Below are 26,826 nucleotides of genomic sequence, written 5' to 3'. Positions count from 1 at the left end.
GATGGTAACTGACTGCCGCTCCCTAACTCCAGGGGCCTGGGGCAAAAGGCTTAGCCGCCCCCCTGCTCCCAGGGACCTGTGAACATCCACTTTGTAGGCAGAATCCCAGAGGGTTCTTCCTCGCTCCTGCTAAATCCCATCCTGCATCCCATCCTGCATCCAGTCCTGGGTCTGAGGGACTCCCAAAGCCGGCTGGAGCAGCCCTCTCGCCCAGGCCAGACCCAGTATAGATGTCTCCTGCCTCCCCTAACTTCTACCAGCCCATGTAGTGGGGGTGCTCATCTCTGGTGAGAACAGCTGAGCCCTAAGATAATGAAACTCCAGTGGGGCAGGGGAGTGCTGGGGACAGCACTCTATGTCTTGTCCATAGAAGAACTCTGAGGGCACAAGTTGCTCGGGGAAGAAGGAAGGGATTTTCTGCAGTGTTCCGAAACAAAGAGAACCGATGGGACTTTGGGGAGAGCTCTGTTTCCCTCCATTTCATTCAGCACTGTTTCCCTCCTCCCACAGATCCAGGAGGCAACAGGCCCCCATCTGGTTATCAGGTCCTCGAGCATGAGGGCCTTTGTCTCCCCCTCAGACATCTAGCTGGCAGGGCAAGGGGCCTACAAATCCTCCCTGACCCTCCCAGCTCTTTGTTATCTCAGAGGGAAGATTACATTTCTGTGTGGGGAGGCAAGGTGCCAGGAGTCCTCAGAGCAGGACAGAGGCAGGCAGAGCTGCCGGCTGGCTGACCCCCGTTGCCTGGAGCCGCTCAGGGCTGCCCTGGGGATGCTCTCCCTCCAATGGCCTGGGGCCTGTCCTGATGTGGAGGGTCTGCTTTTCAGAAAGAGGAGGGGGTAAGAGCAGCACGGAAGGGGAGTTGGGCTGGAAGGATGAAAGCGACCAGCTCTCCGTTTTTCTGGAGCCATGTCTTTGGTCTGGATGGCCCATCGCTTCTCGGCCTTTTGGCTAAGATCAAGTGTGGTCTGGATGGCCCATTCGTTTTCTGGGTTTCTCACCTTCTCCATTCTGCTGTCTTTGAGAACTGGAGGAAGGAGAGCTATCAAGTTGGCTGCTTGCTTTCATTTTGGTTTCTTGCTAAATCTATAGAGAAATTTGTTCAGCAGCAGACAGGCATTTAGATCATTCTCTTTCTGTTTCCATCAAGGACACATCCTTCGGACTCCTCTTTTGGGTTCAAGATACTTCTAAAATGGTTCCAAATCTAAAGAATAAAAGGGCTAGATTGAAAACCCCATGTTTTACTCAGAGAAAGGAAAGGGATAGATTCCCTTTCAGTAATAGAGTGGGAAAATTAGTCATTGGATATTAACAAAAACACTGGATTCTCCATGGCTTGACTTCCCAATTCTGTTCCCTCCAGTCAGATTTCCTCCTCTGCTACCTGGGTTTGCTACTCTCATCAAATCCAAATACATATGGAACACCTCCTGAAGAGCATCCTCAGCTAGGCAGATACAGAGATAAGCTCCTTGCCCTGGTACAGTGTGGAAACTAGTTAGAAAGAGAGAGTTAAAAAAAAAAAAAAAAAAGATGACTAGCAAAGTTAAGTATCAGATCAATGGGTTAGACCAGAATGTCAGGAGAGTTTCAGGGACTGTCAGGGCTGGGAGAGGCAGGGAAGGCCTCTATAAGGGGGAAGGAAGCACATGAGTTTCACCTTCTTTATGAGTCTTTAATGAGCCTTTAAAATGAGGAAGGCCTAGGTGCCTGGGTGGCTTGATGGGTTAAGCATCAGACTCTTGATCTCAGCTCAGGTCTTAATCTCAGGGTTGTGAGGTCAAGCCCCCCCCCCCCCGCCACACCCCCTTATTGAGCTCTACACTGGCCGTGGAACCTACTTTAAAGAAAAATGAGGAAGGCCCAATGGGTGAGCAGCTTATATGGGAGGATAAACATATCCTGATCAGGAGCTATAAGGCTTAAAAATGAGGGAAATAGGCTTACAGGGAGAATAACCCTATAAGCCGGCTGAAGTTCCTTGATTCTACAAATACGTGACTTCGTGCTTTCTTTAGTTTTTAATTTACTCAACCATTCAACAAATATTTATTAAATATTCACTCCGGTCAGTCAATAAATAGCTATTGAACTCCTACTATGTGAACGACACTGTGATGGTCACTATTCTTTCGCTTGCTGGTCAAATAAATAACTTAGACCATTGCCTTAAATTTGAGGGGCGGAAGATTAGCTCATTCAGTATTCCAGCTTCTATAAGTTTGAGGGGTTGGTGGGGTGGCAATGAGGTAGAGGCCCTAAGTTCACTTACATAGTGACTTTTTTTAAAAGATTTTATTTATTTATTTATTTGGGAGAGACAGAGAGCACAAGTGGGAGTTTGTAGAGGGAGAGGGAGAGAATCCCAAGCAGACTCCCCACTGACCACAGAGCCTGTTGTGGGACTGGATCACAGGACCCTGAAATCATGACCCTGAGCCAGAAGTCAGATGCTTAACCAACTAAGCCACCCAGGGGCCCCTCTATAGTGACTTCTATTTGTGTAATACTTCAGTGCACTGATATCCATTATTTTATTTGATTCTCTGCATAACCTTTTGAGGGAGTCTCAGTCAACCGGTGTGTGTGTATGGGGGGGGGAGGGGGAAATAGGTGAACAAGCCTTATTTTTTTTCAGATGTAGGACTTGTCCAAAATCAAACAGTTTTTAAGCAGGAGACCAGAATGGAGGTGTCTTTCATACCCTACCAATGGCTCCAACCTGGCACCCTGGGAACCCTCAGAGAAAATACAGACTCTTGGCTCCTTCCTGGCACAGCCTGATTCCTTAGGTCTGAGCCGGTCCAAGAATTTGTATTTTTTTACAAGTTTCCCAGAGGACTCATTAGGGAGCCACTAGATTATAGTGGAAGGACCCAGAGGAAAGGGCATTTTGGCCACTTTTCCTCGGGTTCCACAGAACCTTTTCCTAAGGTTCTGATTAAGTTCCAAACCAACAGCATGCCCAACCCCCACCATTCACTCTTTGCTTCCTAAAATTCACTGCAGGCTGAAGACTTCTGGAGGCCCAGAATGGTGCTGCAGAATTCACAGGGCCCCGCTTCCCATAGACCACAAAACCTGAACTCTGTGGCTGGGGAACCCTGGGGTGGAAGGGAAGAGTCTGAAGAGGGGGTAAACCTTCTCATGAATAAAAATAGCTTGTATTCATTGAGTGTTAACTATGTGGCAGGCCCTCCCTCCATCCTCAACTCTATATGAAAAGCACTATTATCCTCTTTTCCATAGATGAGCAAACTGAGATTTAGAGCAAGAAGAATCATTTCTCCAAGGCACAGTCAGTGCGACCCAAGGCCAGTGCTAGCACGTACAACCTCGGGACCACAGCGTCGCCCCACCTCACCCCCCAAACGGCTCGGGTGTCTACGGCCTGAAATTCGGGCGCCTTCCTGGCAGGGACACGCGCTCGCAGGGAGACCAGATTGCAGGAAAGGAGCGCCAGAGGACCGCGCGGCTCAGCCGGCTCCCCCTTCTCGGGGGCCGCGGCTGGGAACTACAAGGCCCAGCAGGCAGCAGCAGGGGGAGGAGGAGGGGGGTGGGACTAGCGCGGGTGGGAGTGAGAGAGCGAGCCCTCGCGCCTCGCCGGCGCACAGCGCTCGGAGCGCTCCTGCGGGCAGTGGTGCGGCGGCCTGGGGAGCGGGCGGCGGCGAGCGGGAGCCCGAACTCAGGTCCAGCCGCAGCGCGCGGAGGAGCCCGAGCTGTGCCGGGAGCTGGGCAGCAACGTCCCGACTGGACCGAGACTCCGCTTAGCGCATTGCGGCGACCTCGCCTTCCCCGGCCGCGAGCGCGCGCCGCCGCTGGAAAAGCCGCGGAGACCGAGGACTTTTGGCTGGTCCGAGGGGCGCCCACTAGGGCGCACCGTCCTAGTGCTGCAGTCGGGCACGCCGAGGCGCCGGGGCCCCCGCAGGGCGATGGAGCCGGGTCTGCGAGAAGCGTGAGGCGCCGCCGCCGGGTTCCGGAGAGGGGAGCCACAGGGTCTGGAGACCCCGGGCGGCGGACGGGAGCCCTCCCCCCGCCCCGCCTCCGGGGCACCAGCTTCGGCTCCATTGTTCCCGCCCGGGCTGGAGGCGCTGAGCACCGAGCGCCACCGGGAGTCGAGCGCCGGCCGCGGGGCTCTCGCGGCCCCGCCAGGACCCGAGCGGAGCCCGGGGGCGGCGGGCCGGAGCTGGGGACGCGGGCGCCCGCCCGCCCGCACGAGCCACGGCGGACTCTCCAGAAGCGGAACCGCAGCGTCGAGTGAGGTAAGAGCCGCGGCGCCCGCAGATCCGGGGCGGGCTTGGCGTCCCGAGCGGCCCCCGGCGCCGGAGCCTCCCGGCTGCGTGCTTCCCCGCCGCAGCCCAGTCGGGTCCGGCGCCTCCCTCCACTCGTTACCCGCCCCCCTCCGCCTCCCGATTCCTTCCCCAGCGCTTTGCGCCCCCCTTTTGTCTCCCCTCCCAGTTCCCCGCTCGCGTCGCCTTCTGCGCCCCCTCCCCGCGCTCGTCCCGCCGCTCCTCCTGCAGCCCAACTTTTCCGCCAACTCGCGCCGGGGAGCTGGCGAGGCGGCGGCGGCTCCGCGGTGAGTCCGGGGAGGGACAGGGCCGGGGCGAAGGCGGCGGCGGCCCTCAGTTTCCTCGGACTGGGGAGGCTGGGCGGGAGTGGGCAGCGAGGTGGGCTGGGTGTGTGTGTATGTGTGTGTGTTGCATTCCAGTCCATCTCTTTTTAGTCCACTACTGGGGACTCGCCCCAATTCAGCAGGTAGCTTTGAGTACCCGGGGTATTTCTAAGGCCTTTCCACCTCGGGGAAAGTCTGGGGGCGAGATTGGGGGTGGGTGGATAGGGGCTTGAAGAGGGAAGGAAGTGGAGGGATAGGTTAGCTTCTCCTGGAATAGGTTTTAAGGAGGTGTCGTCACCAAATGGCCGAATCTGCTGTAGCGGAGAGCGAGAAAGGAATTCCCTTTTCCAGAGGGGGTTATCTTCTACTTAGTCCATCTCCGAAAGGGTCGGAAGTTTGTGGAAGGGAGGGCGCCCAGCGGGTGATGTTAAGTCCCATTATGGGGTCGGGGGGAGGGGAACGTTCAGTTCCAATCTGGTTCTAGGAGGTGGGGGAAGGGATGAGGGTTTTGCCCGGTGCGGTTCACTCGGCAGCGCTCTATGTTGCTTCTCTGGCTCAGACGGTCTGCCCACCCCGCTCCCCGCCTCCCGTTATGTTTGGGGCTGGGAAGAGAAGAACCGTCGTTTGTAGAGGAACTCATTGACGTTGTGGATGGAGTTCATTTAACACATATCCTATGAAGGCAGCCAGACACCTTCGGGCGTGGGTGGAGGGGGTGGCGGTGGCGAGGCTTGCTTCTGCTTTCTGGGCCCAGAAGCTGTTGGCCCACCAAAAAAATGACTGCGGTGTCTTTCTCCTCCAACACTTTTTTCCCCCATTTTCCAGATGTAGCAGCCGCATCTGGTTCCGTTTCACCCCACACCGCAGCCACATTAACATCCCATTCCCTCCCTTCCCCCTCACCCAAATTAAAACTGGGATTCTTCAACTTGTCCTTCCCACCTCCCTCTCTAACATTTTCTGAGACTTGGAGATGAGGCATTGGGATTTGGGGAGAAAAGAAAGTTACCCTGGATCCCAAGTTATTTAGGATCTGATGGTGGCGGTGCTTTCTAGATTGTGCCAGAAAAAGGCGTCGTAGGAGATGGGGCCAACCGTTTTTTTCGGGGGGGGGTGGCACTTGCGAAGGAGTCATCTGCTGGAGGTGGCCTCTTTGGCCTTCTTTGGGTCTGGCCCAGAACTGGCCCTGACGGAAGTTTCTGGAACGAAAGCATTGCTTTCTCCGTCCTTTCAGTGGTAGCTGGAGCAGCCGGAGCGTCTGACCCAGTCCTGGAGTCCGCCGTCGGGTGTCTGGCCGCCCGGTGGTGGCGTCACGCGTCCGTTTTCCACCCTCCCATGAGCGAGCCCCGGGCGCAGCTGCGGGGGGCATGTGAGGGGGGCGGATGCTGTTGCTGCCAGGGGCTCTCCCTGTGCGTTTTAAAGGAGTTACGTGGGCTGCAGCCCTTGGAAACTGAAGTGGGACATTTTACCTCTTAGTGGCTATAGGTTTGAAAGCGGGTGTTGGATTGTTAAGGGTTTTGTGGGTTTGGTGGTGTGTGTGTGTGTGGTGTTTTGTTTTGTTTTGTTTTGTTGCCGGTAATATTCTTTGAAGTAGGCAAGCACCCTATGGTCCAAAGTTGCAAGAGGGTGGGGAGAGTCGGTTGCTCTCACCCTCTTTTCCAGTCTCTTTCAAATTGAAAACACTTCTCTGGTTTCCTCCTTTGGGCGGTAGTTTTGGAGGCTGAAATGAAATCGCACTTTCTCTAGACATGGTAATTAAGGTGACTGTTTCCTCCGCAGATGTGCCCTGCCCTTTGCACCTCCGGACCAGTGCTTTTTTTGGAATCCCGTCTGCACTGTAGAACCTTAGCCTTGAGACTGTTTAGCAGAAAGTGGCCATTTTCCCTGTTGGCCCAGGCTCCTGGTTTCCTCTCTGAGGCTTTAAAAGCTAAGTAGCAGGGCCCCGTGGGACGTGTCTCGGTCTGGCTAATTACCCCCAAGCCTGGGTCATCTCCCTTCCTTTCAGTGACCAAGGGAGAGCCACTGCCGACCGTCTGTCCTGACGGCCTGCCTCTCTGCTGACTTGTTTACATATTTCCCCCCAATTGGTTGGGTGGGGCTCCAGGGCTGCCCGATGACCCCTGGAGGAGCCCAGGGTGTTTGGGGACAGGGAGGTTGCTGGGGTCTGGCTCCAGCTGCAATGATTATGGACTGCACCAGTGACGAGCTCCTTGAAATATCTGTTGCATTCAGTCTTAGTCATCACCAAGTGTCAGCTTTTTAATGAGGGCCATCCGGGTGGAGAGCATCTTGGACATGTGTTTCCACTGCCTGCTTTTACTACACCGGTCCAAATACCCATTTTGTAGGCATTTTCACGAGTGGGATTTAGGCCAGAGTGGGCATCACTAATTTTGGTTCCAAAGTTAACAGTCTTGGGTGCTTCTTTTCCTTTGGCCTCTGGCCAGGAAGGATGGTTAGAAAGTTCCAATAAAATAGCAAATGAAGCAAAAGCACAGGAGGAAATGGAGTTAGGAGCATGGCAGATGCTGTTATTGTCTCACCTGTCCTGGAGATTAGAATCCATCCAGGCCTCCCTACGCCTCAGCTGGCTTTAGCCCTGTTGGACTCCAGATGGCAGGAAGAACACGCCGAACGTTGAGTAGGCAGCCTTCAGCCATGGAGACCCAAGGAAAACCCATGGCTTTTTACTTTCAGTTCTGTGCTTTGTGTTTGGGGTGTTGTTCCCCCCCCACAAAAAAGGCTCCTAAAACAGGTGATTTGCTCCTGTTAGCAGCCAGCTTCTCCGAACATACTCCTCTTTGCCTCCATTTTTAAATCTCTTTCATCAAAATGGCTGTTAGGGTAGAGCTTCCTAGAAAAGTTTGAGGCTGTTGCTGCTGGAGGCAAAGGAAGTAGAATTGATTCAAATGTCTTGTTCTGAAAAAGCCTCATCCCTTGAGATGAGTTTAATTTCCTCTTGGGAAATTTGTCTTGCATTTGCTTTCCCAAGAGCTTTGTCCAAGGGCTGAATGCACCAGGGGCTGGTGGGAGTCCAGATGTGGAGCTTTAGAGAAGATTCTGGTGTTTCCAGAGAGGATTTAGTACCAGACTTGGGCTAGGATATTTGCTTTCCCCCCCTAAGGTTGAGTCTGTCTGAAGCAGAGATTTCTCTCCTCACCACCACTCCTCCTTGCAATTAAAGAAAATATATTTGGTTCTCCCCACCCCGCCACCCAAGTAAATAGCTGTTACCTGGGTGAACAACTCTGTGAAGAGGGTGATGGTCCACCAGTCCATTTTGTCTTCAAAAGCAGTGTTTCCCAGAGTATGGTGGAGCAGTTAGTGTTTCACTTACTATTCATCATCTTTGGTACACCTCACCCCAGGACATTTGGACACCCCCCCCTTTTTTTTTACAAAGACTTAAAATTTAAAAATTAGTAAGTCTTATTCCTGTCCAAAGAATTGAATGTGTTGGTGTTGACGTCCTCAGTTCTGAAGAATCAAAATGTTTAGAAGATGTCTCATTTGCAAGAGTATCTGTATCAGTTTCTGTTGAATCAGCCTTTCTTTCATTCACTTATCCACCCAGTTAACAAATGTGTCAGCATCTGCTGTGTACGGCGTGGGTGCTAAGTGTATTAGCGAAAGTTAGGCACCAACCCTGCTTCTTAAGGAGCTCGTGATCCATGGTGCTTTGGAAATTCAGAGGAATGAGATCCTCGGCGAGAAGGCTCAGACTTGTAGAAGAGATAGCTTTTTTAAAATTAAATGAAATGTATTTACTTACTTATTTGGCGTGGGATTTGGAGAATAAGAGAGTTTGGCCCACCAAGGATGAAGGAAAGACAAAGAAGAGGGCAGAACATGGAGATTGCCTAAAGTCATGCTGTCCCATAGAAATCGAACACAAGTCACATGTAATCATAGATTTTATAGTAGCCATGTTTGAAATTAAGTAAAAAGCAGGTGGAATTCACTTTTATTAATCAGTTGATATTTTAATGATCTGTTTGATTTAGCCCCATATATCTAAAATGCTATCATTTGAACATGTAACCGAAAGAAAAAATTATTGATGAGCTGCTTCACCTTCTTTGTTTCCACACCAACTTTTCCAAGTCTGCAGTGTTATGTCCCATGTCTATCCCGTCCTGATTTACATTAGCCACATTCCAGAGGCTCAGAATGGCTAGTGGCTACTGCCTGGGACCTCTAGAGTACAGGGTTTGAAGATGGGTAGTGAGAAATAACTTTGTAAAGATAGGAAGTTTGTGTCCTCCTGCCGCCAGTTACCAAAGCTTTCTGAGAGTGCTGTCAAGGAATGACTCAAAGCACAATGTTTATAATTCTTACATGGATTAGCACTCAGAGAGGAGAGGGCAGGCACTTTCACCAGGTGCTGCCCATTTGATCCTCATAACCACCTGTGATGGTTCAGCAGCCATCTGCCTCTGACAAGTGGGAGAGCAGAGAGGTTGTGTGTCTGTCTCCCCACCCCCAGCCGTGAGGACCTCTGTATCCAGGTGGAGTGGGGCTTCAAGTCCCCAGAGACCTGCTGGGTATGGGAGAGGCTGAGCATGAAGCCGGCTGCTGGGTCTCAGAGGAAGCTTCCGAGGACACCTGCAAGGCTATAGGTCACATCTGTCCAGCAGTGAAGGAAGGAGACTGTCCCTCTGGGATTTTAAGAATTCATTAATTAGTAGGAGGAGAAGAAGGTGTAGTGAAGGAGAGGGTGGCAGTTCCAAGGGTCCCAGATAGTATGTGGTTTGGTGGTTTTGGGTCACTGTTTTCTCTAGGCTTGTGGAGTGGGGCATCTGCCCACCGACCTTCTCATTCCAGGAGCCAGTGCTGGGAGGCTGGGTTTTCTTGACATCCTTTGTTTTACAGATGCGGGCCTTGAGGCCCAGAGGGAAGAAGAGAAAGGGATTTCTGCACCTTTTTGGGGGGGGGGGGGGAGATGAGCTGCAGAGAAGCAGCGCTATTAGTTTGAAGTACACTGCTAGCAGAGCCCAGAGAGGAGTTCTGCAGCCAGCCCACAGCTGTAAGGAAGTGGGAAGGCTTTTCTGGGGACAGAGTGGCTGAGCGGTGATAGAGGCTGTTGGGCTGCTACAGTGAAAGCAAGCTTCATCACCTTGGGACGCTACACCTTTTCCCACTGGATATGGAAGACTCGTTCATTGCCCTGGTGGTTCCTGTGGGACTGGGGTTCTTAACTAGGTGCACCTTTCTGGTGCATCCTTGGTTTGGTGTATTTGGGGGACATGGTGAGATGTTGAATGTGGTTTAGGGCTGTCCTTTATCAAGCATCGCGTCTATCCCAGGCCAGGAATCGTGCCCGCTCCTGTGTCCTAGCTGGCACATCTGTGATTGGCTTCCAAGAGTCTTCTCTCAACCAGAGGAGTGAGGGTGCTCCCATCTGCAGAGTGACCTTGGATCTGCCTGTGTCTCCTTGGTTTCTTTGTGGCACAGGGATGTTCTTTGGAGAAATGAGCTTGTACTGGACAGAGCTGGATTCCATCACCTCCATTTGCTTCCCTGTGCCCTGTCCTTCAACGTCGAAAACATGTGATGGGAGTCCTGGGGCTTTTGCCTACCTGCTGCATGGCCTTGAGCAAAGTGCTTGACCTCTGGCAGTCTCAGTTTCTCCACTGCCTAAAGGGGAATAATTATTCCTACCTCCACAAGGCTAGAGCAAGGAAGAAATGAAATTTTATAGGTATAAATTTTGTGAGTACCTGCTTGACACATAGTAGGTATTCAGTAAATGCTCTCTCTCTTCAAGTCCCTTCCCTGAATTTAGAAAATCGACAGAGAAATGCTTATTTCTCCTGTGACTTGAAATCATTAAAAAATGTTAGTAGAGCCTTGGGAGAGAGCTCACGGGGCCACATGTGTACTCCCGCTGGCAAGCGCATATGAATGAAGCCAAGAATCTAGGGGGTTTTCTGCCAACCGGGACTGACTCACTCTTGGGGACTGACTCATGAGGGGCCCTGTCTGGCTCTGGGGAGGCAGGGCTGAAGCACCACATTAGGGCATGTTCCGGGGAAGCAGATTCTCTAAATAACTTGGATGGATCCCTGGAGCATTTAGGACAAAAACCACCTGGAAGGAAGATGGAGATGTCACCCTACCTAGCCCAAACAGGGCCCCAAAAGTCAGTGCATAGCAGCAACGGTGTTGTTCCTTAAGACCCTTGGGGGTTATTTTAAATGTTATTCCCACGCCAAACCTGAGAAGGGTAAAGGGCTGCAGTGGGTGGTTTTTTGAGCGGGCCCTGGCAAGGACCTTTGATTTTTCAGTATGACCTTTTTGGCCCTACTTCTAGATTCATTTCTGCTGGACATTAGCTGTCACCTTTCAGCGTTGGAGAGGAGGGCTGCGTGCATTTTATGGATGCATGTACCCTGAGGTCCTTTATAAGTTGGGGAGAGTTGTGTTCTTTCTGCATGGGAGGTTGATAGGGCCAGAGGTCCGCATAATGCGTGTAGTTTTAGAGGCCAAAAGAGAGAACCCAAGAGACCACTTATTTCAGCTTCCTGGCTGCATAAGTCTGGAGAGGGTCAGTCAGCAGGGTACTTGGCTCCCGTTTCCCAGTCCTTGGTTTGTTCCAGAATTCTTCACCTTCTTTACCCCTCACTTGCTCTAGAGGAAGTGCAGTCTGTTCTGGGAGAGACACCAGCCCACTCAGGCCTCCTGCAGCCCCCCCATGCTCTGGAGCCCTTGCCCACGGAGTGCAGAACTCTTTGGGACTTTCATGAACCTCTTCACTTGCCCAGCGCACACACAATTGCGGGGCTTTTGCCTTGGAGGACTTCGTGACACTTTTCCCACCAAGGCTTGCATGTTGCCCATGCTCAGGAAGTAGGTTTTTTTTTTTTTTTAAGATTTTTTTAATTTATTTGACAGAGAGAGAGAATGGTCACAAGTAGGCAGAGAGGCAGGCAGAGAGAGAGGAGGAAGCAGGCTCCCCGCTGAGCAGAGAGCCCGATGTGGGGCTCGATCCCAGAACCCTGGGATCATGACCTGAGCCAAAGGCAGAGGCTTTAACCCACTGAGCCACCCAGGTGCCCCTCAGGAAGTAGTTTTAGAGCTGAAGCACTGTGTTGTCTAATGAAGGCCTATAACCCCGAATGCCGTATTGGGGCAGGACCCCAGTTGTCTTCGTGGTGCCTTAAGAAGTAAGTTACTGGGGTGCCTGGGTGGCTCAGTGGGTTAAAGCCTCTTGTCTTCAGCTCAGGTCATGATCCCAGGGTCCTGGGATCGAGCCCCACATCGGGCTCTCTGCTCAGCAGGGAGCCTGCTTCCTTTCCTCTCTCTGCCTGCCTCTCTGCCTGCTTGTGATCTCTGTCTGTCAAATAAATAAACTAATTAAAATCTTCAAAAAAAAAAAAAAAGAAGTAAGTTACTGCTTTGAGCACCCTTCTGGACAGGGTGACTATGTGACATGCCTTCACTTCTTTTTCTCTTTGCCTTCCCACCTCCCATGCGGACCTTCCTAACCTGTTCGTGGTTTCTTTTCGCCAGAGTCAGCTTGAAAAGGAGGATCAAGCTCAAGACGGTGTCTCCATGGAGGTGTGGAGCCTGGTCACCAACCTCTAACAGCAGCACTGGGATGTGGAGCTGGAAGTGCCTCCTCTTCTGGGCTGTGCTGGTCACAGCCACACTCTGCACTGCCAGGCCGGCCCCGACCTTGCCTGAACAAGGTAAGGCATGGGCGGAGTGGTTGCTTTGGACTCAGGGCCTCAGAAACACAGCCGGCTAGGACAGAGGTGATGTGTTGACGGGGAAGATTCCGGCCCAGGTGGAGCAAAGGGCTCCTTGTTGTAGGAGAGGCTTCCACAGTTCCTGGGCTGGTTTGGGCCTGCCTCAAAACATACCCAGCTCCAGCAGGGGTTGGGGTCACAAAGGCTAGTGACAGCTATTTGCCTGAGGTGACATGCTTAGGAGGGGTTTATGCTTTTCTCTTCCTGAAAAAGAACTGAAGGGGATCCAAGAGCTGGCCCTCTCAACTAGATGATCTACAAAATGGGGCACAGGGGACCTATGAGTTTGTTTAGAACCTGAATCAGAGGATGTTGAAGGATGTGGGAGCTTGGTAAACACCTCTGGCTTCTAGAAAATTGTTCCAAAGACCCATCTTCTGTGAGGGCGGGCAGTCATGGCCGAGGGCCTGCCATTTTTCCTTCCTTGACCATATCCGACCACGTCTGTTTGGAGGCCTGTGGGGCGGTTTGCTTTGGAGATGCACCACTGGAGGGATGTCGAAGAGACGGAGAGCCAGGGAGCTTATGGTTCATGGGCGCTGCTGGACAGCCATGGCTTGTTGGAAATTCAGAGATGATTAGTAATGGGAAGGACCTGCCTGTGGGATTTACTGGAGTTGTGAAAATACTTCATGGAAATTACAGGTGCAACGCACTTTCGGGGGTCTGTGCGAACGCTCTGTGAGAACTGACTGCTGCCAAAGGGTCCTGTAGCTTGTGACTCAGCGGCTGATCCCATCAGTCTAGAAGGTTGGCAAGCAGTGGGTGAGAGACAGGTGTGCACGTGATGTAGTCGCTGAGCTGAAAAGGCCATCGGTCTCAGCTGTCAGGACCCGTTGAAGTGATAAATCATGAGTGAGCATATTTGTCCGCTCACAGAGTGGTAGGGAGGGCACATGGGACTTTCTGGAAGGTGCACTTGACTGGAGCAAGCAGATTACTGGTGCATTCAGTAACAGAACTGAACGTTAGACCTGAGCTAGAATATGCCAGAGACCCAAAGTGGGAGAGATCATCTCTGCCCATGGGGAGTCTATTGTCAGGGAGACAGGTGCAGAGGGAACTAAGTGCAAGGTAGACCCTGTTTAAGCCACACAGTGGAGTCATAACACAGTGGGGAACATAGAGGAAGAGGAGAGCAGGGCCGCTGACATGGGTCAAGAGGAGTAGGTGGGGGTTTGTTTGGAAGGCGGGAATGAAGGGCATTCCAGGTGGACTGACATGAGTAAGGGTACTTAGGCTGCATGTATCAGGTGTGTACAGAACCGACTTGCCTGGTGAGCAGGTGGTGGTGGGCAGTAACACCTAGAGAAGCTGGGCTTTTAGCATATGGAGGGCCTTGACACCCTGCTGAAGAAACTGTACTGGAATCTCAGAAGATTCTGCGCGGGTAGTGATGTGATCAAACTTCCAGAAAATTAACCTGGCAGTTGAACTTGGGTGAATGGGAGAAAGGCATCTGTGTTTGCATCCTGCTCAGCCATTTCATATTTGCATTACTTGCTTTGACGCATGACTCAAGCACACTGAGCCTTCATTTGCTCAGCTTTAATATGGGTACAATAATAAAGCATGAAATGAGGTCATTCAGATGAAGCAGCTACAGGTGAAGTTCAGGTAGTGAGGACGGCTGCTCCCACAGCTGCTGGATAGACGTTTGTTTTGAATATCCAACTACTGGGGGGATCCAGGGTGTGCGGCATGAGTTTGTGAAGGAAGGAAAAACTAGCAGACACTATAGAAATAGAATCTGTGCGTTTCCGTAGGTTGGCCGTCAACTCCGGGAGACTAGAGACAGAGACAGAATAACATGAGAGTCAAAGGGCAGGAGGTATGTGAGGAATAGAGATTTGGATCAGCCACAGTGTAGATAGATGGTAACAAGGGAGTCCAGGAAGCCAGGAGGGCTTGGATGAGGTTTGAGAATATGAATTTCCAATGGGCCCTTCAAGTACCTTTTTTTTTTTTAAACACTTTCTCTAAAAGGCCCTTTTGCACCTGAGACCTGGAGGGTGGAGAAGGTGAATGGTGCGGGTCTCAGGCCTGGGCACCTGTACTCAGGAAGGGGATGGCTGGGGTGTTTAGGAATTTCAGGGTGGGGTGAGTGAGGGTCTCAGAAGCCGCTAGTCATGGATCCAGACTTAGAAAGGAAGGCCAGGCAGTGATGGAGGGTGGAACCAGGGGGCTGAAGGTCTTGAGGTGGAGGAGGCACAGGCCAGGAAGGGCAGGGAGGGGGCAGGGGAGGTGGAGGGGGCTGTTAGGAGGCTCTGCCGCAGTGAAGACTAAAGTTAGACCACTGTTTTGTTGTTGTTGTTTTTTAAATCAACTTAACTGAGGTGTAATTTACATTCTGGAAAAAAACACCGATTTTTAAGGGTACGATTCAGTGTGTTCTGATGTCCTGTCAGTACTACCCCAGTCAAGAGAGTGAACATTTTTGTCACCCCCCCCCAAGCCCCACCCCCAGCACTTGACTGCGTCGAACGCGGTCTACTTTTGGTCACTATAGACCAGGTTTGCCTCTTCTAGAATTTCATACAATGGCATTACGTGGCGAATGTGTAGCCATTCCCCTGTGGATGGCCATTTGGGTTAACGGTTTTGGTTATTAATAAAACTCCTGTGAACATCTGTGTGTACGTCTGGTGTGGGCCTAAGGTTTGCTTGATTGCCTTGGTTTTGATTTTGGCACCATTTCTCACTGTTGACTTGGGAAGGTTCCTCTGTGTGGAACATATACAAAATGACGATAATGAGCTCTGCCCCCAGGATCCTTGTGACTGTCAAGTAAGAGTGTATGCAAGGCTCTTAGAACAGTGGCCGGCCCGTGGGCCGTGAGCAGTAAATGGTGGTTGTGGGTCCTTTGTCCTGGGACCACACAGAAGACACCACATGGTGAGGGCCTTGCTGTCCCTGGGTGGCATGGGATGCCTTAGGACGCAGATGTGGAAATCTGCACAGTCCCCATCTTGGTGCCGGGCGGCGCTTCATGGAGTTTATCCCTCCGGAGCTTTGTGATGGCAAAACCCATGCCCCACAGTCTTCAGAGAACTGCTGGGAAGTCAGAAGGGAAAATCTGCCTCCGTGCTTTATAAACCATAAGGTACCTCACAGATGTAAACTATCACCATATAGTCTTGGCCCTGCTGATTATTAAATAATAATGCTGCTGCTGTCCTTAGAAAAGACTGTAATCTGTGTCTAAGGGGTTTGTCCAAAAGTTTAAACCCAAAACTCGGCTCCCACAGAGAGCTTTTCCCCCTTTAGAAAGGCCTTGCTGTGAGAGAGAGAGAGAGAGAGAGAGAGAGAGAGGTGTGTGTGTGTGTGTGTGTGTGTGTGTGTGTGTTGGGAGCCCCTCCCCCAGTCTGCAAATGCTCCTGAGGGAGTGGGGAGGGCCTGGAGTTTCTGGCTGTCCTTGGAAAGTTGATTTAATAAGGGTTCCAGGAAAACCAGCCTCCCTCTTGTCCCGCCCTCTCCTTTCCTTTCTCTAGTTTGGGATCTTAAAGAGGCAAAGCTTGTTTCAGATCAAATCTCGAGGGGAAGGGGAGGGAGTTGTATGGATGGACGGAACTTGGGTCGTGGGCGGAGGGGCAGAAGATAAGCACCAACTTAAAAGACCTTTTCCACTTGAGGAGGGTTGTGTCTGTGTATCTTTCTCTCCTTTAGAATAGGACTGGGAAAAGCGAGTGGGTGAGTCCAAAACTGGCTGTTAGGCTGCCTCTTGCAGTTGGGGGTGGGAGTCCTAGAACATGGGTTAAACACCCCAGACCCCCTTGGTCAAGGGGGACAGTACGAGACTTGCAGTCTCAAAATACTTGCCTACATACTCGGAAACCTGCAACTAATAAGCGATTTAATGGGCTGGGGTTTTACAGCTCCTCCCACCTACCCAGATTTGAAGGAATCTGGTGGCTGGGCGAAGGGGGAGAGGTTAGACTTAATGGAAAAGCCGCACGTTTCCATTTCTGGCTGCAAGCCCCCTCGATGCTGATGCCGGGAGCCACAAAGCAAGGCTTTGTCTGTGTTCCACGGAGACCTGTGCCCGTGGGGGAGAAGTTCTAAGCGCTGCCAGAGATGCGGCCCTGGCTTCAGGTGGTAGGGCCCCGGCTGCCCCAGGCCACCCCGCAACGGGTCCCACAGCGGTCTTGGGCCCCAAGGGGTATGCATTTCAGCCTGGGTGCAGGGGCTACAAGTAGGCAGTGAAGGGTATCCCAGCACTGGCCTCAGACAGGCTGCTTCGATCGGTGTGGCTGGTGGCTGCCCGGGGACCCACATCTAGGGGCGTTCCTCCACCCCATCTGCCCCCAACATAATTTCTTCTTGTGAAAAGAACCTGTTTACGTCGAATGTACACTGGATGTTCAAGAGGAGTTTCTGTGCCCTCCACCAGGAGGCGAGTGGAGTGATGTCCAGCGACCTACTTGGGGACAAGGGTGGAGGGTTGTAGGTCAGAGGAAGGTACCTTACCCACCAGGTCTCCCCAGAGGATCTGCTCTGCCCCACATTCTCTTCCCCAAGACTGGAGGCTAGAGTGTGTTTGGAAGGGTGCGCTTGCCAGTGTTCCCAGAGCTGAGCTGGGCGGGGTCGGGCGGACTCAGTGCTCCTGGGCTTATGGGAGAACGCGAAGGAGGAGCGCTCACGTGTCCCGCTTGACCACGCTGGGCAAGTGCAGTGAAGCCACTCTAGGGCTGTGTTCTTGGCTCTGGCTTCTGCATTGCTACACTATTAGCTTCACTGATTTTCCACTCTGGCTTTGCCAGCCAGCTCCCCGAAGTCAGGGAGGAGGAATTTCTCAGGGAAGAACAAATGGCTGTCCAGAGCCCTGCTGTGGGTGGGGGAGGGGAGGGAGCCCAGACAAAGAACCAGGCCCGGATTTTGTCACCTGGTTTCTGGGACTACCTGGAGGCCAGCGTGGGCAGGAAACACAGAGAGAGTACCAGGGATTCCTCTGGAATCTGCGGCCCCATCCTGTGGGTGGGTCAGCAGGGCTCGGCCAGGGTGCTGGCTCCCAGGCAGGCAGAAGCAGTGAGTGATGGCTTGTGTCTGGGGCGGTGATGGATGGCCTCGGGAGAAGTGAGTTCTGGGGAGTCATTATCCGGGAGGGCGAGGTCCAGGGTCAGAGAGCCTGACCAGCAGCTGCGCCCTGTTTTCACAGTGCCTTGTTCCTCCGGGACTGCTGGGGGCTCCGAGCTCGCCCTGTGGACACCACCTTTGCCTCTTGCTTCCTTCCCCAAAGCCTGGAAGTGAGACCGCTGTGTCCCTGCTGACCAGGGAAAGTCCAGCTGCTCTGGTGCTCCCGGTCTCCCGAGTTCAGCTGCCCAAGCCTCGCTGTTCATTCTGGAAAGATGGCTCATTTACAACTTAGTGCAGATATTCTCCTCCCTCTGTCCACCCTGCCCCCCTGCCTCAGGCCCCAAGTGGTTTAGCTGTAAGCTAAGTGCTCTACCTGGGCTCTTAAGGGCCTGGAGTAAATCCCAAACTGTTTCCTCTCAGGAGAAGCCTTCTGGAGTCTGGGCTGCCCCTGAACTTGGAGATTTGCTCTGATTTCCAGCTGGCAGCAGCCAAGTAGGGGAGACCATTGCTGGAAGGCCCCCATGGTAGGCTTGTTGCCTCTTCATGGTAGCGCCTATCCTCAGAGCTCCCCTTCCTAATACTCGTTCTGCTTGGACTCTTCACCTTTCCCCTCATCAAACGAGGTGCCCACCAGATGCGTGTTCCTTGCATAGTGTGCACTGTTGGGATGAGACATCTGTCCAGTTAGTTCCAACCCCTGAGAAGGACTGGCTTGGCAGAGCTTGAAACTCACTGCTCCTTGCTTATCCCACGTACTATGTGTACTATGTTGCGGCTCGAGCCTCCTGGGATGGGTTGTGTAAAAGGAAGTGAATGTTGGGGCAGCTGGCAGCGCCATTTGAGTGACTGTGGCTCTAATTTCCTGGCCTTGGATGTGTACGCACGTGGAGACTCAAATGGGTGAGAGGATCAAGGAGTGCTGTGAAGGTGGGCCTCGGTGGCTGCCAGCTTGGGCAGGGGGAGAGGTTAAAATCCACCAACACTGAACTTCCAGCTATCTAATCAATGAAGAAAGTTGAGTTTAGAGCTTAGGCCTTCCCAAATTTTCTGTAAGATTGAAAACTAGCCTCTGGCTAATGGTCCCTTCAGGATTCGTTCACAGACTTCACAGATTTAACTCTCTCCTCCTCCTCCTCCCCATTCCCCTCCTTTCCTTCCTTCCTTCCTTCTCCCCCTCCTTTCTCTCTTCTGTCCATCCATCCATCTGGCCAAACAAGACTCTTCTTTTTTCCTTGTTTTATACAATGTTTTCATTCATACATAACCCTTGTTTATCTGGGTTCCTGCGCAGGAACTGTTCGTCACTATCTTTTTCTTCTACTTTTTAATTCCTACTCTTAGCTGAGGGTTTAGTTTAGATTTAGCCTAAGGCAAAGCTTGAGGGCCACCTCCCCCATGAAGCCTTCTCGTGGTTCCAGATTAATTACTCTTTTTTTCCCCCCTTTCTCTGTAACTTTAACCTAGTACTTGACTTTACATTATATGGAATTTTTAACACTTCGTTTTTTCCTCCCATAGAGGAAAGTTCTGGGCATTCAGAAAGAATATTTTTATTGCTCTTTTATGATTTTTTTTTAAGATTTTATTGGTTTATTGGCAGAGATCACAAGTAGGCGGAGAGACAGGCAGAGAGAGAGAGAGAGAGAGAGGAGGAAGCAGGCTCCCTGCTGAGCAGAGAGCCTGATGTGGGGCTCGATCCCAGGACCCTGGGATCATGACCTGAGCCGAAGGCAGAGGCTTTAACCCACTGAGCCACCCAGGTGCCTCTTCATTGCTCTTTTAAAACATGGATATTTAGGGTGCCTGGGTGGCTCAGTTGGCTAAGCATCTGCCTTCAGCTCAGGTCATGATCCCAGGCCCGACTGAGACAGAGACCTGGCTCCCTGCTTCTCCCTCTTCCTTCTGCTCCGCCCGCCCCCCCCTTGTGTACGTGCTCTTTCTCTCAAATAAAATCTTCAAAAAAAATTGATATTTTATATGTCATCGAGGTTCATCGTAGGAAATTTAGAAAATGCAGACATGTGAAAAGAAAAAAAACAAACTTAGCACTCACATGACCTAAAAATAATCACTCTTGGGGCACATGGGTGGCTCAGTCAGGTAAGCATCTGACTCTTGATGTCAGCTTAGGTCATGATCTCTTTGTGAGATTGACCCCTTCGTGTGGGGCTCCGTGCTCAGCACAGAGTCTGCTTGGGATTCTCTCCCTCTCCCTTTGCCCCTCCCCCTGTTTGCAAACATACACCTCTGTGCTCTGTCTCTGATAAATAAACAAATCCAGGGGTGCCTGGGTGGCTCAGTGGGTTAAAGCCTCTGCCTTCGGCTCAGGTCATGATCCCAGGGTCCTGGGATCGAGCCCCACATCGGGCTCTCTGCTTGGCAGGGAGCCTGCTTCTCCCTCTCTCTCTGCCTGCCTCTCTGCCTACTTGTGATCTCTGTCTGTGAAATAAATAAATAAAATCTTCAAAAAAAAATAAAAAAATAAACAAATCCATAAATAAATATAATTACTGCTAACTGTAAAACTATTTCTTTAGACTATTTTTTCTTGCATTTATATAAACATGACTTTTCAGAAATGGGATTTATATGGTATGTATGGTTTTTAACTTAAGCATATAGTAGGGTTTTTTACTTATTTATTTTTAAGTAAGCTCTGTGCCCAATGTAGGGCTTGAACTCATGACCCCGAGATCAAGAGTTTCATGTTCTACCAGCTGAGCCAGCCAGGTGCCCCAAGCATGTAGTATTTATTGCCATGCAAAGAAAGTTTTTTCACTGTGCTTAATAACTATATAGTATTCCATTGTATGGGTGTGCAAAATTTATTTATTTACCCAGTCTGCCACTGTTTAACATTTAGGTTATTTTCAGTAGTTTCCACTTAAATGAGCGTACTTGACAAATAAAGTTTGTTCATGTAGCCAAAGATACTTAAATTTCTAAAATTTTTGAACACATACTGCCAAATTGCCGCAGAAGGGTTATGCCAGTAAAGATCTTTTAAAAATAATAATAAATATTATTTATTGTACCTTCACACTCTGCATGCTTTACATTTTTACATCTTTACTCCAATATCATGACTATAGGTTTTATTCCCATAATCAGATGAGGAAACTGGGATCCAGGGAGTTAATAAGTAAGTTGTCTGAGGTCATAGTTGGTGAGAGATGGAACTGGGATTCAGACTCAAGTCGATCTGACTTCAGTATTTTTTTCCAGCATAGTAAACTGTGTCCCTGTGTCAAATGGGGTTTCCCTCCCAAAATTCAGGCTGACCAACATTTGAATTTAAACATTTGAATTTGCTTGGTCAGCCCGTCTTTATCTCACAGGAATCAGGCTCTACCTCCCACCCTCCCTTGCTCCCTTCCATCCTTCCTCCCATTCTTTTTTTTTTAAGATTTTTTTTTATTTGAGTGAGAGAGAAAAGGAGCATGAGCAGGGGGTAGGGGCAGAGAGAGAAGCAGACTCCCTGCTGAGCAGGGAGCCTGACTCTATCCCAGGACCCCGGGATCATGACCTGAGCCGAAAGCAGATGCTCAACCAACTGAGCCACCCAAGCGCCCCTCCACCTCCCTTTCTGGGGTGGTATGAACATATGTGTGATTGGGATAAGGGCAGCTGGACATGCTTGCCTTATGCCATTTCTTATGTGACATTCTGCTTTCTCCTCAGAGGTTATGCGTGGGTCATAGGTCTGTGAGCTGCCCTAATGGAAGGGGTTCCCTAGCCTAGAATAATCAGTAGAACAAAAACCCCATTGAAGCTGCATTTTCCACTGCAGCCCAGCCCTCCTGCTTGGAGGAGGTCTAGGATCAGAGGATCCCAAAGTGTCAGATGCCACATGGGAATTTTCTTTGTAGGTCATACTTACTCTGGAATGTAGTGGGGTTGTGCAGACACATAAACCACCTAGATTGCTTCCCAAGTGCTTGTGGTCCAACAATGTCTGATGGGTGGAAATAAACATGTCAGGCCGGAGCACTGACATTGTTTTGAGGCTACCAGTGTATATATGAGGAAATACAGAGAGGAGGGAGAATCTTGAAAATTTTGGTTATCTTAGTGTTTACCTTCAACACATTAATGTTTTTTTAAAAAATTTTATTTATTTAGTTGACAGAATCACAAGTAGGCAGAGAGGCGGGAGTGGGGGGGCAGGGGTGTTGGGAGAAGCAGGCTCCCCGTTGAGCAGGAGCCAGCTGTGGGGCTCCATCCCAGGACCCTGAGATCATGACCTGAGCCCAAGGCAGAGGCTTAACCCACTGAGCCACCCAGGCGCCCCAACACATTAATGTTTTAAACAAAAATATATATTGTAATGTAGATGAACTCGTCACAAAATAATTTTTAAAATTTTAAAAATACTAATTTGTGGTCTGCTCTCTGAAGTATGCCCCCAGGAAAAGGGCATAGATTTATTAAAAGTTGTTTGGTAAATATTTTCTTCCAGCTCTGTTGGTAACTCTCTGTGTAACCTTTTGGGGAAAAAGACACTGGAAGTCTTGGAAGGGCCTGTTACATGGGAGGCTGATTGCCTTCCCTGCCCCTAGCCTCACCGTGGGTGAGGCCCAGCCCTGACCAGTATTATTCTTACCAGACATATGCAGACACAGTAAATGACCCATTTAAGAAATGTCATTAAAAGACTGTGTCAAAGACAAACCATAAAAGACTCAATCTCAAAAAACAGACTGAGGGTTGCTGGGGGGAGGGGGGACGGGAGAGGGTGGTGGGGAAATGGACATTGGGGAGGGTATGTGCTATGATGAGTGCTGTGAAATGTGTAAACTTGGCGATTCACAGACCTGTACCCCTGGGGATAAAAATACATTATATGTTTATTAAAAAAAAAAAAAGACTGTGTCAAGGGGCCCCTGGGTGGCTCAGTGGGTTGAAGCCTCTGCCTTCGGCTCAGGTCATGATCCCAGGGTCCTGAGATCAAGCCCCACATTGGGCTCTCTGGTCCGCAGGGAGCCTACTTCCTCCTCTCTCTCTGCCTACTTGTGATCTCTATCAAATGAATAAATAAAATATTAAAAAAAAAAAGACTGTGTCAAGTAAAGACATAAAACCCAGGTTATGAGGACATTTGAAACCAGAGGACCGGGCCTTTCCCTAAAGCGAAGGGACAGATTGACCATCATTTGTGGGTGTGTATGTACATCACGAAGGCAGAGGCTTAGTTTTGCCTTTTGTTCACGTCAGCATCTTAGAACATCTCATTTACACTTTAGGTAAATGAGCAATGAATCCATGCATGAACAATGAATCCATGCATGAACACAGGGAACCATCCATTTTTTTTTAAAGATACCTAAAATTTCTCTTTTTTAAAAAAAAGCATTTATTTGATAGACACAGCGAGAGAGGGAACACAAGCAGAAGAAATAGGAGAGGGAGAAGCAGGCACCCCACCAAACAGGGAGCCCCATGTGGGGCTCGATCCCAGGACGCTGGGATCATGACCTGAGCTGAAGGCAGATGCTTAACGACTGAGCCACCCAGCGTGGAAAGATCCCTAATATTTCTAGTTTGCAAAAGGAGACGCTGGGAATAAAAACCTTGTCAGCAGAAAGATAGGAAAATACCGTGAGAAAGAGCTACTGCTGCCACATAGGGAGCACTTTATTTCAGCCTTTGGAGTGGTTCTTGGGTGTGTGAGGCTTGGCATCGCCTGGCTGGCATGTTTAAACCCAGAGCTCCTGGTTGTGAAGCTGGGTAGCTCTAACATGTTCCCTGCAGGTCCGGGAACCACACACTTTGAGAACCACTGGGGTCAGTTAATCTCTCAAAAAAGTCTGTAAGGTGGGGGCGCTTGGGTGGCTCAGAGTGTTAAGCCTCTGGCTTCGGCTCAGGTCATGGTCTCAGGGTCCTGGGATCGAGTCCCGCATTGGGTTCTCAGCTCAGCAGGGAGTCTGCCTCTCTGCCTACTTGTGATCTCTGCTTGTCAAATAAATAAATAAAATCTTTAAAAAAAAAAAAAGGAAAAGTCTGTAAGGTGGGTGTTGTTTCTATTTCACTGTTTAGGCATCTGACTCAGAGGTCAAACAAACAAAAACTTGCAGATTAAACCGTCAGGAAGTGGTGGGGTTGAGACTTGAGTCTTGGCTGGTACAGTGCCTACAGCCCTAACCCCTGGACTAGAAGGTGGGCTATCAGGGAGGCTGGACAGAGAAAGATTAAGATTGGCAAGGAGGCAGGTGGGAGAGGGGAAAGAGCCCTGAGTCAATTTGTGTGGTGGTGGTGGGGGCGCTGTGGGGATAAGAGAGGGTAGTAGGTTGGTCTGAAAGCTTTCCTCCCAGAGAAGGAGGTTTTCTTCTCTCCTCTGATGCATGGGGCTTTAAGTCAATTATCACCGCCTTTGGAATGCTTATCTGCTCTATAGCCCCTTAGAAGGGTCCTTTTGCATTCAGAAATCTCTGCTCCTTTATTGTCAAACTTTAGAATATAACCTCGGGAATTAAGGTTTATTTTCCTTTGGTTTTAGGAATTAGCTCTTGAACCTTAAAAGAGTCAGGTTCCTTAACTAACTACTGAATGAAGTTCTTCCTGTGGTATTCCAAACCTTTATCGATGTCATTTGAGCAATCAGGACTGTATAAATGCCTGACCAGTACATCTGGAAGTGGCATTTCTTTTAGGATGTTAGCCCTTCTCCATTACTCTCTGGCTCCATTTTTAAAAAATTATTTGCCTAGCTAGTTTTCCTGGGATAATACGTCATGAATCAAAAAAGGCAGTGAAATAAATTCTTCTAGAATACCTGGGCTTCCAGTTTTTTTCTTTGCCAGTCACAGCCTCTTGGCAATTCTCTGTCTTCCATTCTAAGGCTTCTTCTGGTAACAACACGAGTCCCAGAGAAGGCATGAGGAGAAGGTGCCAGTGGCTGGAGCTCTGGGACCAAAACAGAAGTCCCTCTTCTTAAGGCAAATTATCTTGAGGTCTCTTGCTTTCCCTCACACCAGAGGGAGCTGTGTGCTCAGGGAGGCACCAGGGGGCGGCAGTGAGTGTTGCCCACCTCCTAAGGCCCAGCTGAAAAGTAAAATGTTGGTTAAAGCCAGGGGGGGCTTGGGGCGCCTGGGTGGCTCAGTGGGTTAAAGCCTCTGCCTTCGGCCCAGGTCATGATCTCAGGGTCCTGGGATCGAGCCCCGCATCGGGCTCTCTGCTCAGCAGGGAGCCTGTTTCCTCCTCTCTCTGCCTGCCTCTCTGCCTACTTGTGATCTCTGTCTGTGAAATAAATAAATAAAATATTTAAAAAAAAAAAAAGCCAGGGGGGGCTCAGAGCATCTCAGGTCAGTCCGCCTTCCCATTTCACAGGTGAAGAAATGGAGGTCCAAGGCCGGGGCGGGGAGGGGGTTAGAGATGACTCCACCATCGGAGTCACGCCATAAGGGGTAGGGCCAGTCGTCTGAGTGATTTTCACATATCTTTCCGCTGTACTCAGCCGTTACACCTGTGGTTCAAGAAGAGTTGGGGACTGTGGTTTTTACAAGGATTTCAGATCCGGGATGTTGACATTGCCCAGAGTAGTTCTCTCTCCCTCGAAGGGTTCTGATAGTTCAGGATCCCCCAGATTGTCTGAGCAAAGGAGTCCTCAGTGTGGATATTGGTCCCTACCATCCCCCAAGCCTTTGGTCCTGTTTCTTTGACTGGCTATCTACCCGAAAGTATCTCAGGTAGAAAAATCCCTGAACCATGTTCTTTCAGTTTCTTAAAGAGCACTAAATGCTCGCCTTTCAGGGTGTGTGTGAAGGAGAGAGAGAGGAAAATGAATATATGGTCCGTCCATGTGTCCCTCTGGGCCCTCACTGTCCTGCAGATCTGAAACAGACCAGTGGCCCCAGATTTTTAGATTTCATGGGCCAGTACAATCCCCCCCCCTGCCCCCACCGACCCAGGTTTTGGGAACCTACATAAGGTTAACAACCTGTTTTGCCATGTAAGAACATTTTTTAAAAATCCAGCACTGTTTACTGGTATTACCCTTGTTTTTTTCTTGTGGTAAAAATATACATAAGATAAAATGGATCATTTTCACCAATTTTGAGTGTACAGTTCTATGGCATTAAGTACATTCATGTTGTCGTGCCACTTTCACCACCATATGTCTCCAGAACTTTCTCGCACCTTCTCCAGTTGAAACTCTTGTTCCCATTAGACATGAACTCCCCATTCTCCCCTCCCCCAGCTCCTGGCAACACCTTTCTGCACCATTTCATTTTAAAAGGATGTTCATCATCTTTATTCTCATATTGTAAGATAAGAGGCATTTTTTTAAAAAGATTTTATTTGAGAGAGAGCGAGCATGAGCAGGGTGGGGGATGGGCAGAGGGAGAGGGAGAAGCAGGCTCCCCGCTGAGCAGGGAGTGGGTTGCGGGGGCATGATTCCAGGACCCTGGGATCGTTACCTGAGCCCAACGCAGGTGCTTAACCGACTGAGCCACCCAGGCGCCCCAAAAGGCGTTTCTTTAACATCGAGAAAAAGTAACCTTATGAAGAGTCCATTCTTTGCCCCCTGCAGTGGGTGGTGACCCCGGGATACTGTATGACTCGGATCTCCCATGGCATGATCAGATTGGACTGGGAGGGAAGATCGCAGGTACTCTGGGGTGCTGAGAGCCTTGGTGAAGTGTGCTTTCAATCATCCATTGAGGTTGGGGGTGCAGTGAAAACGCAAATTCTGGAACAGCTGAGTCTTCCACTAATTCATCAGCAAGTTTAGGGAGCTGCAACTTTTTCCTGCCCAGCTGCTGGTGCTTCCTTCCCCAAAGAAGCTCTGCTGAGCATGGGGGAGGGGAAGCCCTCCCAGGGGCCCTAGTAGGGGGCGGGATGGGGGGGGGAGGGCAGTACATTCTTTAAGGAATCTGACCTGACTTTAAGGTCAGAGCCTAGCAGAGTGGGAGCTGCAGGGTTACCTCTTCCCTGTTGATTCATCTCACTCTCCTCCTCCCCCACCCTTAATGATCTTTCCATTACAGAGCCCAGACCAGGAAGTGCATGACAGGTCGCAGCTGCAGACACATGGCTGGGAGGCCTGGGCTTCGGGCCAGTGGTGGGAGGGTCTGAGCTCCCCTTCCAGCAGGGGGACTCGGTGCGCGCAGGCATAGGCACAATCACACACACATACCAGCGCGCGCATGCATAGGCACAATCACACACACACACCAGCAAGTTCAGTGGAAGGTGTTCTGTGTTGTAACAGTTGGTGCTGGTTGTACTTTTGCTTTGAGTTCAGGATGTGATTTTTTTTTTAATGGATTTTATTTATTTACTTGACACAGAGAGAGATCACAAGTAGGCATAGAGGCAGGCAGAGAGGGGGAAGCAGGCTCCCCACCGAGCAGAGAGCCTGATTCGGGGCTCAATCCCAGGACCTTG

The 26,826-nt window shown here is 50.5% G+C and overlaps 1 protein-coding gene across 3 annotated transcripts in view; it reads left to right on the top strand.

Moving 5' to 3' along the window:
* The first annotated feature begins 4,135 nt into the window (after positions 1–4,135).
* FGFR1 (fibroblast growth factor receptor 1) overlaps positions 4,136–26,826 on the top strand; it is a 47,091-nt gene continuing 24,400 nt past the window's right edge. For all 3 annotated transcript variants that reach the window (XM_080796229.1, XM_080796228.1, XM_080796227.1), the window contains exons 1-2: positions 4,136–4,265; positions 12,128–12,306. In XM_080796229.1, coding sequence (XP_080652355.1) covers positions 12,216–12,306 — 91 coding nt within the window. In that variant the 5' untranslated portion in view covers positions 4,136–4,265; positions 12,128–12,215. The remainder of the gene's footprint in view (positions 4,266–12,127; positions 12,307–26,826) is intronic.

Source organism: Martes martes, assembly GCF_963455335.1.
Source record: "Martes martes genome assembly, chromosome: 2".
NCBI classification, from domain to species: Eukaryota; Metazoa; Chordata; class Mammalia; order Carnivora; family Mustelidae; genus Martes; species Martes martes.
This window is presented reverse-complemented; position numbering and strand designations above follow the sequence as displayed.